General features: G+C 55.3%; 1 protein-coding gene across 4 annotated transcripts in view; it reads left to right on the plus strand.

Annotated features, from left to right (window-relative positions):
- The window catches only part of COL5A1 (collagen type V alpha 1 chain), a 170,484-nt gene that overhangs the window by 119,875 nt on the left and 33,726 nt on the right, over positions 1-16,883 (plus strand). For all 4 annotated transcript variants that reach the window (XM_053558724.1, XM_053558706.1, XM_053558715.1 and 1 more), the window contains 11 exons: positions 1,203-1,256; positions 5,286-5,330; positions 5,464-5,517; positions 6,431-6,475; positions 6,920-6,973; positions 8,046-8,099; positions 12,377-12,430; positions 13,416-13,523; positions 14,877-14,966; positions 15,074-15,127; positions 16,012-16,119. In XM_053558724.1, the coding sequence (XP_053414699.1) occupies positions 1,203-1,256; positions 5,286-5,330; positions 5,464-5,517; positions 6,431-6,475; positions 6,920-6,973; positions 8,046-8,099; positions 12,377-12,430; positions 13,416-13,523; positions 14,877-14,966; positions 15,074-15,127; positions 16,012-16,119 (720 nt within the window). The remainder of the gene's footprint in view (positions 1-1,202; positions 1,257-5,285; positions 5,331-5,463; positions 5,518-6,430; positions 6,476-6,919; positions 6,974-8,045; positions 8,100-12,376; positions 12,431-13,415; positions 13,524-14,876; positions 14,967-15,073; positions 15,128-16,011; positions 16,120-16,883) is intronic.

Genomic DNA, 16,883 nt, shown 5'->3' on the forward strand with positions numbered 1-16,883 from the left:
GAGCAAGGACTCCTTAACACAGGTAGCCAGGCATGGGCTGTCCAGGATGCTCTCCAGGCCTCTCCATTCCATATTTGCCCTTCCCGTGGAATGCTAATGTTGGTGCTGTGTGTGGACACATAGCCACGTGCAGGAGAGGCAGTTTGCTGCAACCAGGGATTTTGTTTCATATTTAACTGTAGCATTGAACATGGCTGTGTCATGGCTGTTGACCACACATGGTCACACAAATGTGGTTAAAGAGAGGCAGAAGAGTTCATTTGTCCTCTTTAAATACATGTCCCTTTGGGAGAGAAGAGGAAGGAAGAGAAGTTTAAGAGATAGGGGATATTGCTCGAGTCCTTGTGACAGTGGCCAGATCCAGTGAAGGGCTGACATACCCAGTGACACAGGTCCTGGACTGAGCTGGGTCACCTGTACCGGGGTTTCCTCAGTCTAGTCTCCTGTGCAGATTGGCATGTGGCCATGCACATGGGCTGGGGGAGCTCAGTCCCCTGTGAGAGACACAGAGCTCGGAAGCCTGCAAGTTCTTCACAGGCGTGGGCTCCAGCTCAGGTCAGGTTTAGGGCTTGACGCCCTGCAGAGGGGAGAGGCCTGCTGGGACTAACCAGTGTGACATTATGGGCAGAGGAAAGAGGGCTCAGGGTTTTGCTGTGGTGCTTGGTGCGCCTTCCTCCCCGTGGGAGGCGTTTGGATATTTGCCACATCAGAGTCCTTAAGCTCACTTTTTATCTGTACACACATAGATTTCTAGGGCTAAGTAGCTGTTAGACGCTGTCATCGGGGCATGAATTTGCATTTCTTTCTGGGAGTTGCTGTGCTGTACTTGGAGGTATTATGGGAAGGCCACAAAACATGACAGCAAAGCACCACAAATTATCACACAGGGAGACTCATCTTACTAATCTTGGTCGTCCCTGTCCCCTGTTCTCTTGAAACACCGGTCAGGATTTTACAGATGCGGCGTGTGGGGGAACAGTGGGGAGAGAGGAGTGGAGGCCTGGCTAAGGCTCCATTTGGGTTTTCAGGTTTGAAGTCTGTGAGATGCTATGGAAGTAATGTTTAGAGTGGGTAGGGGGGTGTATGAACAGGTAGATGGAAGGGGAGGTGGGTGGCATTGGGGTCAGAGTCTGTGCTCTGTCACACAGGCCCCTCCCCCAGCTGGCAGGTGCACAGCGGCGTCCTCTGTGATTCTCTTTCAGGGCTCCGTTGGATTCCCTGGATTTCCTGGTGCCAACGGAGAGAAGGGCGGCAGGGTAAGGACAGCCCAGCTGCTGCCCGGTGGCTGGCTCAGCTGCCCTGGTGGGTGGCAGCTGGTTCTGCAGTCGGCGACCTGGTTACTTCTCACCCACCTGGCTGCCCACGCTGTTCTCTGAGAAGCACCTCAGTCCAGAAAGCTCTTCTAGGCCATTAGTAGAAAGCGGTTCCTCCTCCCTTTCTACCCAAGTGGACTTTTCTTCCAAGCTATTTTTAAAAGCAAAGAGAAAAGGAGTTTTCTTTTCTTTGAATGTCCCAGTGCCTCCCTCCCCTGGTCCCAATTCAGTCAATCCCTGTTAGCAGCTGGCCTTGTCATGAGCCCCCACCAGCATAGCACATTTTGTCACCCCTGTTCTACCCTCTGGGTGAGGCATGCGGGGGCCGGGCTGGGCAGCTGTGTCCTCCCTGCTTCCGGAGTCCCTTGCTGCCCAGGACACTCCTTAACAGAGTCACAGTGCCTGAGCGTGGCCGGTGAGAAGACAGGGGCAAGATGGTCACCTCAGGCCTTGGACTCTGAGCTGGCTTGAGAGGGGGGTCTGTGTGCTGTCTCAGGGGGGAGTAGGCCCGGCATGCCCTGTGCCTCAGAAGACGGCGGCTCTTGTGGGCACCGCAGCACCCAGCCCCGAGCCCGAGGCCCGGCAGCCCACCCTCCTGGGCCCCTTGCTCCCGGACATGGGCCTCCGGTGAATGTCGTGTTTAAAGCAGAGTCCACACACCCCCTGAGGGACAAGGAGAAAGACTCAGGACAGCCAAGACCTCGTGAGCAAATGTGTTCTGCCAGATTCACAGAACAGGGAAATAAGGGCTGTTCTGAGCACAAGTGCGCAGCATGGACCCAGGCCTATCACCTCTGTGTCTGCCACCCCCCGCCACGTGTCTGCCTGCCTCTGTTTAGCTCTGTTCATCTATCCACCCACCTCCTGTTTAGCTGTCTGTCTTTCTCCATCTATCTATATCGGTCATTCTCTCCTCTAGAGATTGTCCGACTTGGGGAAAGGCTGTCCTCTGCACACCCACAGGCACCGCTCCCACACCAGAGCCTCTCCAGCCACACTACAGGGAAGGAATGTGACCTGCAGTGGCCAGCAATGTGAATTTACCACAAATACTTCCCATGGAGGACCGCAGGAACCAGGGATTGAGGCCCCTTAGGTTACATGCCCACATGCTCTTCCCTTGGGCTTCTTGGCCTCACTGTTCCTGAGCTGGGGTCTGGACAAACGCTCTGGCTACCCTCAGGGCACGACTATCTGTTGTCCAGGGCATCTGCCATGTGGGTCACGAGGCAACATACAAAGCCTGACTCAAGCAACGACCTGCCAGGCCCCCCCAGGTGCCACGTACCCCAGCCACAGATTGGAGCTGCCCAAGGCTGCTCTGTGGCTTCAGATGTCCAACCCCGGCTGCCCATGCTCATGGCTCAACTCACAGTACAGACCTTAGGCAGAGAAGACGAGGCATTCGCTTCCTTCTCAGCACGTGGTGATGTGGTTGATCCACGTGGGCTGGAGCCCCGGGCGTCTTCCTCCTCCCTGTGGCCCGTCAGAGCTGCCTCCTCAGCAGGCCCAGCATAGCTGTCACCCTGGGAGACTTCAGTCAAATCACTGAGAAGAGGTGTCTGAAGTGTAGGATAGTATTCTGGATGGAGCTGTTGCTTTGTACCACAGCTGGGGAAGGACAGAGTGGCACTGTCAGCACGCTTGGCTGGATGGCCCTTCCTAGTTGTTCCCAGGCCGGCCCCAGATGAAGCCTCCCGTCTGCTGAGCCTCGGTGGCTGCCCTACTTTCTGTCCCCTTCCTTGAACTTCATAATCTGTGGTTTCATTTAAAGTTCACTCATTCCAGCAGCTCAAGCTTCTCAAGTCCTCCCTACGTGTGGGCCATTTTGCCAGGCTGGGGGCTCAGGTGATCAACCCAGACGTCCCCCTGCTGTCCAGAGAGCAGCACCACTGACCAGCACGCACAGGTGTTCCCGTCACCACAAAGGACAGGGACTCAGGGAGTGGTCACAGGCACCAAGTCTCACCGGGGAGGCTTCCAGGGGACAGTGACATTTCTGCTGAGCCACAGGAGGGATGGCTGCTGGGCCGGGACAGTAGAAAAAACAAAGCAGAGCGGGGAGAAGGTGGAGGGATAGGGTGAAGGTTGGCTGAGCCCATCAGAGGAGACTCGTGCAGCGGAGCCTGGCAGGGGCTGTGGTCACTACTGGTTTAGTCAGGGGGGATGTGGGAGACTGTTAAAAGCAGCTCAGTTCCCAGTGTTGTGGCGGGAATTGGAAAGGGGACCAGAGGGCTCCAGGGTGGTGATGGGGGCTTTGTTCTCCAGGGAGGTCTTTTACATCCTTGGGTTGTCTGGGTCTGGGGGATGCTCCCAGATGGCAGACGGCCAGTGTGACTGGGCTGCCTGCCTGGCCCTCCAGCCCCTGCAGGTCTGGTGGCTGTGTACTGGGGACCATTGATTACAGGTTGGACATGAAGAGCAGGGACACAAGTTGCTGTCTGAAGCGAGCTGTAGCTGAGGGTGGAGATGTGGGCAAAGGGACGGCCCATCGTGGGCCTGTGCCCTGGGCCATGGGGGGATGCCGGGGCTCTGCCTGGGGAGAGGGAAGACCAGCCCTTAGGAGTGCCCATCAGCCACCTGAAAGATGTCTCAAGCAGAGGACATCGGCAAGGTCATTGGTGGGACTGTCCGTCCCTTTCCAGCAGGGACGAGAGGAAGAGTATTCACAACGGTTGTTAAGGAGCCTGTTAGGGAGATGGGCGGGGAGGGGGAGGGGAACCTTGTGTTCCGCAGCTCCATGCTCCTCAGCTTGGGTTAGTTGACAAAGAATTCTATGAGCAAGGTGCCATCTGGGAGGCCAGCGGGCCTGAACAGTTGCTGGTGTAGCATGGACAGTTGCTGAGACCCATTTGTGCTGTGGGGTTGAGGCGCGGTTTGGTCACTGTGGTGCCGGCTGAGGGGTGTCACTTTGGTGGACAGTGGGAGTGAGGAGGCCCGGCAGCCGGGACTTGTCCCGAGGTGCTGGAAAGTCCTGGGTTGGTCACAGTGTCCACACAGGTGGAACGTCTGTCACTGGAAGAAGCCAGATGCTCTGTTCATTTTCCTATGCAAATATTTATTTAAGACTGAAGGATATCGCCATATAATTGAAGCGTCAAAAAGCAACGTAATTAATTCGTCATTATAGAAGTTTTATTAAATACATTTTGAGATGGGAAACTCCAGGAAGCAGCTTTGATTCTGGCAGCAAATGATTGAAAGGCGGTAAGAGGAAACTCACCAGGTGGCCTTTAGTGATACGGATGCCTCTCGGGCTCTCCCGTTAGCAGCCAGAATAAAACTTGGGAAGAGGAGCCAAGAGCTGGTTGGCGACACGTCCATACTCCGTTCATCACCTCCGTGCACTGCGGGGAACTGCATGCCCAGCTCTTAATGTCTTTGCCATGGAAAAAACAAGTGCAGTGCGTTGGTTTCTGTGGTTTGGAAAACTCAAAACAATATTGGATAAAGGAGTCCAAATTCTATTACAGGAGAAGCAAAGGACCCTCAGATCTGTGATTTATATGTTAAAGTGCAAGTTTGTCCGAATGTAGGGTCTGTTGAAAATTTAATGGCTAATATTCTTAACTGTAGGAAAAGTAAATTATGTATGAAAGGGGTGGACTTTCTTCTCTTTTTCTTATAATAATGATTTCCCTCCTGCAGAGAGGAGGAGGAGGATGGAGGGAGGGAAGTGGCGATGTGGTGAGGAAAGGAAACCAGATAACAGACTAAACATCTGTCAGGCTTCAGAAAGAAAATTGGATTTTCCCGGGGCCTGGGCCAGCATAAAGTGCTGTGTGTTGGGTGTGCAGTTAGCTTCCTCGCCTTGAGTAGGGCAATCTCCTACTCAAACAAAGATAAGGAGGGGGCCAGGAAGGCCTGTGTCCCTCCCAGCCTCCTGGGAATCAGTCTTTAAATAACCCCAAGGGGGCCCATGCAGGGCCAGGCATTCTGAGAGTGACTTACCAGCCCTTTCTCTGATTCTAGGGGACACCCGGAAAGCCCGGACCAAGGGGGCAGCGAGGCCCAACGGTAACACCCTGTTGTCTTGAGGGCCATCTTTGGGAGCTGGGAGCACATTTTCGGGAGCATGTGTGGGGCACAGGGACGGCGTCTCCTAGTCTGCAGGATTTGAGCTGACCTCTCTTCTCTCCTGGCTGTCCAGGGCCCAAGGGGTGAGAGAGGCCCGCGTGGCATCACTGGGAAGCCTGGCCCCAAGGTATGTGTGTGGTCTCTGTGGCGGGTGGCAGGAACCAAAGCTCCCGAGACATGGGGCTCCGGGGGGTGGGGGGATGTCTGTGGCCTTTTTCATTTAAAAATACCAGTTTTCTTGGGTGTATTTAAGGAGCATGTCCCTTCCAGTGGCCTCTAGACAAATAAGATCTAATTGAATCATGGGGCTAAGGATGACACTTATGGGGGGTGGCCCCTGTGAGCAGAGCAGGACTGGGCTGCATGCTAGGGCTGGACAGCAGGGCTGGACCCTGGAGGCAGACTTGCCAGGGGCCTGGAAGCTGCAGACATCTTTAATGGAAATCTAAAGAAAGTGCTTTCTGGCACGACAAGTGCCAGAGTCTGGCTTGTGTGTGCCCAGTGAGCAGCTGCCCCTGTGGGGTCTGGAACCCACCTTCCAAGTGGCACCGTCCACCCGGCTGAGGTACAGAGCTGGCCCAGCCCTGGCTGACCAAACGCACCACCCAGGGGGTTACCAAAAATGCTTTCACAGTGAGCATTTCCTATCCTCCGTGAGCTGACTTGACACTCACTTGTGAGAACTTGGGACAGCTGCTGTCACGTGGGGGTAGGCCAGGAAACATCCCTGTGTCACGTGACTTTTTGATGTGCTTCTTGGCTGAACCACAGCCTTTGTCTGACCTGGGATTCTGCCTCCAGATGTCATGACCCTGTTGGGGGAAGTCGGCTCATTGTCAGCTATGTGTGCAGACTGGACAGGCTGGTTTTGGGCACTACTGGTCAGCATGGTGCTCTTTGCCCCTTACTTGAGGGGCAAGGTGACCTTGGGAAGCACACACAGCCAGGATTTGACTCAGAAGTTCCAACGAGTTGGGAGCTAGAGTCCCCTTGTCCAAGTAGCTACAGTAAGAAGCTTTTCTCTCTCCTTTCCTCCCAAGGGCAACTCTGGAGGTGACGGCCCAGCCGGCCCTCCTGGTGAACGGGTAAGTGTCGTGAGGCTCTGGGGACGTCTCCCAGAAGGCGCCTGCTTCACTCAGACCCCTGAATGGCTTCTGGGGCTGGGCGGGGGTGAGAGTTTTCCTGTAATCCTGACTGTGGACCCCTGGGAGTGAATGCTTCTGTTGGTCAGAGATGATGACCCTGCACCTCTGGCCCGGGTCTTAGGGTTTGCCAGGTGACTGAGATGACAACAGGTGGTCCTCAGCCCTGTCTCTCCCTCAAGGGCCCTGTGGTATTGCCCCCTCAGCCCCTTAGTGGGCTTCCTGTTTCTCTGTGGCGAGGGAGGGGGCTGAATGAATGGGAGAAACCTCGTGGGGGGCAGTGAGAAATGATGCCTGTGTGCAGAGCCCCAGTGACACAGGAGGACAGCAATGGGAACAAGGGGAGAGAGGACATCTTTCCTCAAACTGGCCATTCTCTGTCCCCAGGGACCCAACGGACCCCAAGGACCCACGGGGTTTCCTGGACCAAAGGGCCCCCCTGTAAGTAGCATGCTTCCTTTTTGGGCTAGCACAGTTGGCCCCTTGGACATCGGCCTGTCCTAGACATGCTTATGTCTGGAGGCTGCTCAGAGCTCCTCACAGTGGGAGGGTTGGTGGAGGGAAGCTGTAGGTGGGACCCTGCAGGGGCAGCATGAGGCTGAGGCTGTCGATGACTCCTGTGCTGGACAGTGTGTGTGGACGCCTTCCTCCTCCAAGCCATCTTGCATTTCTAGCTGGGGGCTGTGTTTGTGTCCTGGGGATGATGTAACAGACAACCACAAACTGGGTTGCTGAAAACAACAGAAATTTCTCTCTCCCAGTTCTGGAGGCCAGACGTCTGAAATCAGTGTCAGCTCTGAGGGTTAGTCAGCGTCATGCCTCCCTCGGAGTCTGGTGATGCAGCCAGTCCAGGTGCCCCAGGGCCTGTGGACACATCACCCTGACGGGCCCTCTCCTGTCTGTATCTGTGTCTTCAAATCGCTCTCTTTATGGGGACACTGGTCTGGGGGGGCCGGGGGGTGCAGTGCCCTCGTCTACTGTGACTTCCTCTTGACCTAATTATGCTAGTAGAGGCCCTATTTCCAAGTGAGGTCACATTCACAGCCTCTGGGGGTTAGGACTTCACTATATCTTTGAGGGGACAGAATTCAGCTTACTTGGGTTCAGTTCATTGTCCTATTACCCCTCCAGAAAAAACTGTCTAACAGTGGAGCTTATTTCCTAGCGGGGTATGGTGGAGGGCAGTGCCTGGCAGGCAGCTGGACTTGGGTCCCAGGGCCACCTGTGCCTCTGCGGGCAGGTCCTCGGAACATCAGCTGGCCCCCCCACCCCCATTTCTCTCGGGGGGGGGTAGCATGTCCCCCTGTGGAGCCAGGGGCAGACGCTGGTGATGGCACCTGGGACGGGCTCCTCTCTGGTACTTGTTTTTGTCCTCACTGTGACTGTCACTATGGGAGGACGTTTCGAGGGTGAGAGCCGTGGAAAGGCAATGGCTGTCCGGTGTGGGGTGGAGTGCCACAGGTGAGTGCTTCTCAGGACTGAATGGAACGTCTTTCCTTTGTGCTTTCTTCAGGGCCCTCCGGGCAAGGATGGGCTCCCAGGACACCCTGGACAGAGAGGCGAGACTGTGAGTACCGTGGCTGACCTGTCACCTCCTTGCACATAGCACTGGCTTTACTGCCCAGTGTGGGCTAGGGGGACCCCTGGCTCAGGGGAGACTGGTGAGCCTCAGAAAGGCTCTCAGGGGCTGGACCATCTTCCAGTGACTTGAGGTCAGGCCATGTGGAAAGAGCCTGGCGTGGAACAGCTGTGTAGTGGCCCTGTGACCTCTCTGTGCAGAGGCCCTATGACCTTTCTGTGTAGTGGCCCTGTGACCTCTCTGTGCAGTGGCCCTGTGACCTCTGGGCAGTGGCCCTGTGACCTCTCTGTACAATGGCCCTGTGACCTCTCTGTGCAGTGGCCCTGTGACCTCTCTGTGCAGAGGCCCTATGACCTTTCTGTGTAGTGGCCCTGTGACCTCTCTGTGCAGTGGCCCTGTGACCTCTGGGCAGTGGCCCTGTGACCTCTCTGTACAATGGCCCTGTGACCTCTCTGTGCAGTGGCCCTGTGACCTCTCTGTGTAGAGGCCCTGTAACCTCTCTGTGCAATGGCCCTGTGACCTCTCTGTGCAGTGGCCCTGTGACCTTTCTGTGTAGAGGCCCTGTAACCTCTCTGTGCAATGGCCCAGCCCTGGGGGCCAGCTCTGTGACCTCTCTGTGGTCACAGAGCTGTGCAGTGGCCCTGTGACCTCTCTGTGTAGTGGCCTGTGACCTCTCTGTGCAGTGGCTCTGTGACCTCTCTGTGTAGTGGCCTGTGACCTCTCTGTGCAGTGGCTCTGTGACCTCTCTGTGCAGAGGCCCTGTGACCTCTCTGTGTAGTGGCCCTGTGATCTCTCTGTGCAGTAGCCCTGTGATCTCTCTGTGCCAAGGCCCTGTGACCTCTCTGTGTAAAGGCCCTGTGACCGCTCTATGTAGAGGCCATGTGACCTATGTGCCGTGGCCCTGTGACCTCTCTGTGCAGAGGCCCTGTGACCTCTCTATGTAGAGGCCATGTGACATATGTGCAGTGGCCCTGTGACCTCTCTGTGCAGAGGCCCTGTGACCTCTCTATGTAGAGGCCATGTGACCTATGTGCAGTGGCCCTGTGACCTCTCTGTGCAGAGGCCATGTGACCTCTCTGTGCAGAGGCCATGTGACCTCTCTGTGCAGTGGCCCTGTGACCTCTCTGTGCAGAGGCCCTGTGACCTCTCTGTGCAGTGGCCCTGTGACCTCTCTGTGCAGAGGCCCTGTGACCTCTCTGTGCATAGGCCCTGTGACCTCTCTGTGCAGTGGCCCTGTGACCTCTCTGTGCAGAGGCCCTGTGACCTCTCTGTGCAGTGGCCCTGTGACCTCTCTGTGCAGAGGCCCTGTGACCTCTCTGTGCAGAGGCCATGTGACCTCTCTGTGCAGAGGCCCTGTGACCTCTCTGTGTAGTGGTTCTGTGACCTCTCTATGCAGTGTCCCTGTGACCTCTCTGTGCAGAGGCCCTTTGACCTCTCTGTGCAGTGGCCCTGTGACCTCTCTGTGCAGAGGCCCTGTGACCTCTCTGTGCAGAGGCCCTGTGACCTCTCTGTGTAGTGGTTCTGTGACCTCTCTGTGCAGTGGCCCTGTGACCTCTCTATGCAGAGGTCCTGTAACCTCGCTGTGCAGTGGCCCCGTGACCTCTCTGTGCAGAGGCCCTGTAAACTCTCTGTGCAGTGGCCCTGTAACCTCTCTGTGTAGTGGCCTGTGAGCTCTCTGTGCAGTGGCTCTGTGACTTCTCTGTGTAGTGGCCTGTGACCTCTCTGTGCAGTGGCTCTGAGACCTCTCTGTGCAGTGGCCCTGTGACCTCTCTATGTAGAGGCCCTGTAACCTCTCTGTGCAGTGGCCCTGTGACCTCTCTGTGCAGAGGCCCTGTGACCTCTCTGTGCAGAAGGCAGCTTCCATCTTTTTGATGGCTTTTGTGACTTTGGTCGGAGCCCACGTTTAAAACCACTAAGAGGCAAGGTGAATCCGTGGGTGTACTGAGACTTTGTACATCCAGCCTTTGTTTCCCTCTGGAATAATGACCTGGCCTTCCTCTGGACATTTAGCTGAGGACATGATGGGTGTGTTTACATCACACGCTCACACTCACCTTCGACCTTGCCCTTGCCTTTAGAAATACAGATTATAGGCAACGTCAGCACACGCCAAGGACCACACACTTTGAGTTGGGGGAGGAAGCGTTTATCAGAGACGTGCTCACTTCCTGGCTTTCTGCTCCTTTGGGGATCTGGCTCCGTTCCCTGAAGACATGTCCTGGAAAGGGTGTCGGCACACCTGTCACCTTGCTCACATTTGCCACCTCCACTATCTGGGGACTTGTGGTGCTGGGTGACTTTCTTGTCACTGTGCTGTTCCTTCTCTGTGTTTGCTTCATCCAATTTAAAGATGAGTTACAGAGATGTAAGCACGTCCCCCAAGGAGAGTGGGCCACATCGGGTGCTGGAGCAGCCCCTTTGTCTCTTCAGCCAGTTTTTGTGTGGTCGAAAGCTTATAAAGGACTCTCCTGGCAAAAGCAGGCCCTCTCCTGCAGTGGGCTTTGAATGACATGTTTAATATATTCTTGGTACCCACTTTTTAAAAAATCCCTTTGTCTCTCTTGGGTTCATTGCGATAAAACCTCTTTTAATTATACCTTCAGCAGTGTTCTGCATGACACGTGCTGGCTGATGAATGGAGATTACTGTGCTCTTTTGTGTATAGAGAAAAATTAAAACATTTCTTCTAAGCTTTGCATATTTTTCTCTAATGCCTTTCAAGGAGACAAAGTAGAGGTTTGCAGATTCTGTGGTTTTCCCCCTCTGACTTACTCTGGGAAGAGGCTGGGAAGATAATCCGCCACTGGTCTTTGCTTGGCAAGTTACTCATGTCCCTTCCTGCTGCCTCTGCCACGTCCACCCACCTCCCACACACATGGTGGGTGTGTTTGCATCACACGCTCACCTTCAACCTTGCCCTTGCCTTTAGAAATCAGCCGCTGGTCTTTGCTTGGCAAGTTACACGTGTACCTTCCTGCCGTCTCTGTCACAGTGATGCCAGTAAACAACCCCCTCCCTGAGACCGGCCTGGGACACAAAGTCTCCTCCAGAAGGATCTTCCCTAAGGGGCTGATTTTTTTCTTTCTTTTGAAAATGAAAACACGAGTGGCCCTAACTTCCTTTGAACGTGAGCCAAAGCCCATTCTCAGCAAAGGGCTGAGGACAGATTCCATCCTCAGCCACACGGATGATCATGGGCCAGGGGGCGGGGTCTTCCCTGTTTCTGTGGTTAACTCTGACATTAGCGAGGCTTTCTGGACACTCCTCGCTGGTCCACTGAGCAGGGAGGGCTCCAACCTGTCCCCCAGCCCTTGTTTCTGACCTGTAAATGCAAGCTGTGGAGAATACTGCGTGAGAGATGATCATTCTAGCCCACTGTGCGCAACTGGGCCAGGCCTCAAGGAAAGGGCCCTCCTAGAAATTGCAGAGAAGCCGAATCTGCCATTGTATCCCATGTGCAGTTGTCACTGGGGCCACACATGTGAAAACCCTTTGTGTTGCCATCAGGACAGTGAAGCAATGAGCTGCTAGCCAGGGCCTTGCAGCCAGCTGCTTCCTTCTCCAGAGTCCAGAGCTTCCCTTTCAGGCCTCCAGGCCAAACATCTGCATGTCCCTGCAAGTGTCAGGTGGCACCTGCAGATGGCATCTCATCTGACACCTGCCATGCTCTTCAGACACTCCCAGAAATTCCTCTTACGTTGCCTTAAGGTTCTCTCTGCTCCTCTTATGAAAGAGGGTGTAGACTGCACAGCAAGTGCCCAAAACCAAGGCAGGCCTATGACAGCACGTGAGTGCACACAGCAGAAGTGAGATCCTCCCGCTGAATCCTGCTAAAAATAATACAGCCAAGCTGTCAGGTTATGAAAGCGGCAAGTCCTCGCTCTTGCCTGTTTTAAATACGTGCAGGAGAACGTGCTAGCGATATCACCTGTCGTGCGTCAGAGACGTTTAATGACAAAAGCAGGCAAGTTCCCAGAGCCACTAATGAGAAACAGCCCAGAGGTAGCTCGCAACTCCAGAAACGGCGCCGCATGCACTTGGAGAATGAGCGCTTGGTGATATAGAGAGAAGAACAATTTCAGGACAAAATGCCGGTGGGAAGGCTGCTGGTGACACAGGCCTGTCTGGCTTCATCACCTTTATGAAATTGGTGCAACAATAAAGCAAAGGAGTCTGGAATATTCTCTATTTGGAGACAGCATGGGGAAGTGGGGGCGGCAGCATGGGCCCCTTCACGCTCTCAGTGGTCAATTCTCTCTCGATAGGGTTTCCAAGGCAAGACTGGCCCCCCGGGCCCCCCAGGCGTGGTCGGCCCTCAGGTGAGTCTCTGCATCCCTGGGTTCCATGGGGCATACGGCATCACCCACCTGTACAGTAGAGGGGGTCAGTGCCCCTATGATCTGGGAGGTGTGGGTGCTGCTGAGAGAGGACCCTGGGTTCCGTGACGCTTGTTAATATGACGTCTGCCTCGTGCAGACGTGGGGCTGAGAGGAGTTGTGAGTGAATCACTGAACACTCACCGCGCCCCAGAAGGCAGAATAAAGGAAGCTGCCTGAGGCTCTGGGCCCAGGGCCAGACCGGGCCCAGGTTCATGAGCTGGGCTTTCATCCCAGGACAGACCCCAGCCATGTCCACTTGTCCTTGCTGTGGGCGTCCGTCCAAGGCAGCCAAATTCTCCTGCCACTAGATCCTGTCTGTGCCCTGAGCCTACAGTTCTCACCACTAGCAGGTCAATGAAAGGATTGGCTTGGGGCCAGGTTGATGGCTCAGTGCCACATAACGGGGAAGCAGTCACCTTGTTTCTTGGAAACGTCAACCCTAATGTAGCGGCAAACAAGATATTACCCGCTGCAAGACGGAGGGTGCATGGGTTCAAAGCCCAGCATGGCCTTGCACCTCCTGCCCCCCACAGCCTCTCTGGTAGCTGATGGGGCCGCCCATCACTGCACACCCTGGAACACAGCTTACCGTGCTTCCTGGACAGTGCTGAGCAGGTGGGAAAGAGCGCCTTGCAGGGCTGTGACATGGAGGACGGTGCTGAGTGGGGGAAACAGCTCGTGGGGCTGTGACATGGAAGATGGTGCTGAGTGGGAGAAGAGCACCCTGCAGGGCTATGACATGGAGCCAGGCAGGGGCAGCTTGTTTTGGTCTTTCCCTTCTGGATTTTCACTAGAGGAATGTACAGGTTTGATGGGCCTGCAAGAGGCTCTTCGCCTCCCCTGTGTCCTGAGATTTGGAAAAAGGAGGTCACCCTCTTGCAAGTCACTTGAAACTGTATCGTGACTGATGCTGATTTCCCCCTAGGGTCCCACTGGAGAAACAGGTCCAATGGGTGAACGTGGCCACCCTGGGCCTCCTGGCCCCCCAGGAGAACAGGGGCTTCCAGGCCTTACTGGAAAAGAAGGGACAAAGGTGAGTTTCTGGAACCTTCCGTATCAAGGCTGGGCTTTTCCTAAGAAACCATTTGGGGGACTCTAGTATTTTCTCATGCTCTTTGCTGGTAAGTGGGTAATTCCTCAAACAAAAGCTCTGTATGCCACTTGCTCCCAAACCCTAAAGCTAGCGCACTGTTTCTTAATTTGCTCCAGCGTTGGAGCTTTACACAGAGCAGCAGGTGCGTGGTGGGGTCAGGGGTCAAGCCTTCCTCACACGGTGCTGGCTGCCGTTCCCCACCACCTGGCCTTGCCTCCAGAAATGATGAAAAGCTCCTGCACTCTGTATGTCCACAACAGATTTAGTAGCAAGCGATCCTTCAAAAAATCCCTTACCATGATAGGCTGAAAAATAATCACAAAAATGAAAAACGAATGTGTTTCTATCCCCTGGTAGCATCAGCCCTGACCGTCCCCTTTCGTCCCCTCTGGTGCAGGGCCCAGGATGGGTGGTCCTAACTTCCTACAAGTCACCACAGAAATCAATAGCCCTCTCTTTCTAGCTTCTCAATAAGAGATACAAAAAAAAAAAAAAAAAGCATGTTCTCCAGCCTTTTATGTGATGACATAAAAGAATAAACTCAAAAATAGTAGAGCAAATTAAGAAATGAAGAAAAAAAATCACACACGCGTGCGTAAGTGTGCTCAGATGGACGTGTATGTACTTAGGTATCTACTTACATGTTGCGTGAGTGTCTTAGAGTGCGATTGCGTGTGTGTTCTAGACACAGGGAAGCTCTCTGAGCTTGGAAAGGAAGCAGCAGCATTTGACCTGCTGTTTTGAAAAAATCCCCTGTGCCCCGACGTCGGACCTCAGAGAAAGGGCTGGAAGGTATCAAAGCTTAAGGTGCCTTGGGGATGGCAAAGGCTCTCATGGTGCCGGTTGTCAGGAAACATGCTTTCCGAGTTGAAGCAAGTGCCTTGAGTAAGCAAACACTGTGGCCATTTAGGGCAGTGTTTAACACTGTGCTGGCCACCGATTGCTTTTTGTGGGCCCAGCCTTGCAAGGAGCCCTGGATCGCTGGAAGCGGTAGGTGCTACCTCAGTTGCCGCTGGCCCATTGTGGGTCCTGGAGCTCCACACAGCATAGGGGGAGAGTCTCAGGTTGAGTCTGGTGGCCTGGGGATCTGCACACACACAGCCAGCCAGACTCGCAGCTCCCAGGCATGAACTTCAGTGCCTGGGCTGCCAACAAGTCCCGTCAAGGCTCAGAAATTCATTTAATGCCAAGTGGCCAGAAGACGGCCCCAGTTCAACCCAAATCTCAGGTGGATCTTGGCATGAAAGTCCTGCACTGGCTCCCAGTAAAGCCAATCTCTGGCTCTGTTTCCAGGGTGACCCTGGCCCTGCTGGCATCCCTGGGAAAGACGGCCCTCCTGGATTACGTGGCTTCCCCGGGGACCGAGGCCTTCCTGGTCCAGTGGTGAGTGAGGGGCTGGGGTGGGGATGAGACTGGGCAATGTGCAGCCCTGGTGGGGCGGGGGGTCCTCTCCTTGCCTGTCTTTGACTCACGTTACTTTGGCTTTGCAGGGAGCTGTGGGACTGAAAGGCAGCGAAGGCCCACCCGGCCCACCCGGCCCTGCGGTGAGTCACAGCCTCTTCCTCAAAGCTGACTCGGTGGGCAAGACAGTGCAGGCCCGGGAGTGAGAGAGCACAGCTGTGTGGCCCCACCTCAGCTCCTATGGAGGACGTGGTGGGGAAGGTGGCCTCTGGGAGGGGCGGGCAGCGCATTCCGAGCTGGCAGCTGGGTGAGGTGGGTCCCAGAGGTGCATTGTATGAGGAATGGGGGACGGAAGCCTGTGCAGGAGGAGCAAGCTAGAGCTCACAGGCCTTACGTGGGTCTGGGATGGGCAAGAGGGGTGGGATGGACGCGGGTCTCCATGGACTCTGAGGGTGCCTCCTAGAGCCAGACTGCCCCATCTTGCTGGCTGTTCTTTAAACTAGGTGATCCCTCCCAGCTTTAGAGTACCAACCTAAAGATTCCATGATCCCCAACAGTTACCTGTGGTCTTGAGGACTTGGGGGCTGTATGGGGGCTCCCCGTGCCCCTAAGTGGCATGGCCACTAACTCTCATCCTCTGATAAGGGCAGGTGGAGGGCTGGGCCTATCGGGGAGCAATGGCCTCTCCATGTGACCCCTAGATCAGGCTAGGTGCCCCCCAGGGCAATGCCTGCCTCTGGGCTGGCGAGTGGTTTATCCTGATGGAGAGAGGGGGCGCCAGGCTCCTGGGGGAGGTAGGCACATAAGGAAGACTCATTCTCAGACATGGAGAGCAGGCCATGTGAGCGTGGAATACGGGAGGAGAAGAGCTGAGAGGGCCCTGAAGGCATGGAGCCTCCAGTCTATGCTTGCAGAAGGCCACTGGGAGCCACTGTGGGCTCTAAAGTGAGCAAGTGCTGCTTCCGGAGGGTCGTGTCCAGGCAGTATGAGAGCTTTTGAAACAAACCACTTTCTTGCTCCATCCCAGGGTTCTCCAGGGGAGAGAGGCCCAGCTGGTGCTGCTGGGCCCATCGGAATTCCAGGGAGACCTGGGCCCCAGGGACCTCCAGGGCCGGCTGGAGAGAAAGGGGCTCCTGTAAGTACAGCCTTGGGTTGGGGGAGCCCTCCCCTTGGAGGCACTGGGGTTTCTTCATGCCCAGCCTTGCCCATCCTCCTGTGACATCCCCATGGGTATTTTTCCAGGGGGCCTGGGGGATGAGGGAGGTTTATAATCATCTTCTGGGACATGTGTATTCTAAGGTGTCCTGACTGGGGTCCATGGGAAGGGGTGCCTGTGCCAGCTGTGTACCTTCAGTGAATGGGTCCAGCTGGGTGCACCATGGATGAGATGCTGGCCAGGGCTCAGGCTGTCCACACTTGCACATTGGTTTCGAGTACGTGCACAGAGTGAGGGACCAGAGCCAGTGTCCCCTGTGGACTTGGTCTCGGTCTAGCCTCTGAGTGCTGTGTGTGGATAAGAATGTTCCTCTCTGCTGGTCCAAACCATGGCTAGTCTTTTTATGAGAAAGATGGACATTTGGAATGGCCCCTGTGATGGTCCGGGGGCAGGCGTGGAGAACAGATGTCCATCAGTGATGGGATGGGAGGTAGACCATGGGGAGACAAGCCAACCTCTCAGTGACCTGAAGCTCACAGGTTCTGTGAAGCCTCAGGAGCAGGGAATGGCGTGTCTTGTGGCCGCCTGCATGTCGGTTACACGAAGGAGGCGAACAAGCTCTGGTCCTGGTGAGGCACTTCCCTCCAGCCCCTTCCTAGAGGGGCTCTCTTGGTCCACGTTGGAGTCTGCCATGCAGTGCTGCAGCGTCTCCCCAGGCCCGGCGCTCTGACAGCCATGGAGAC

Source organism: Nycticebus coucang, chromosome 2, assembly GCF_027406575.1.
Source record: "Nycticebus coucang isolate mNycCou1 chromosome 2, mNycCou1.pri, whole genome shotgun sequence".
In the NCBI taxonomy this organism is placed as follows: Eukaryota; Metazoa; Chordata; class Mammalia; order Primates; family Lorisidae; genus Nycticebus; species Nycticebus coucang.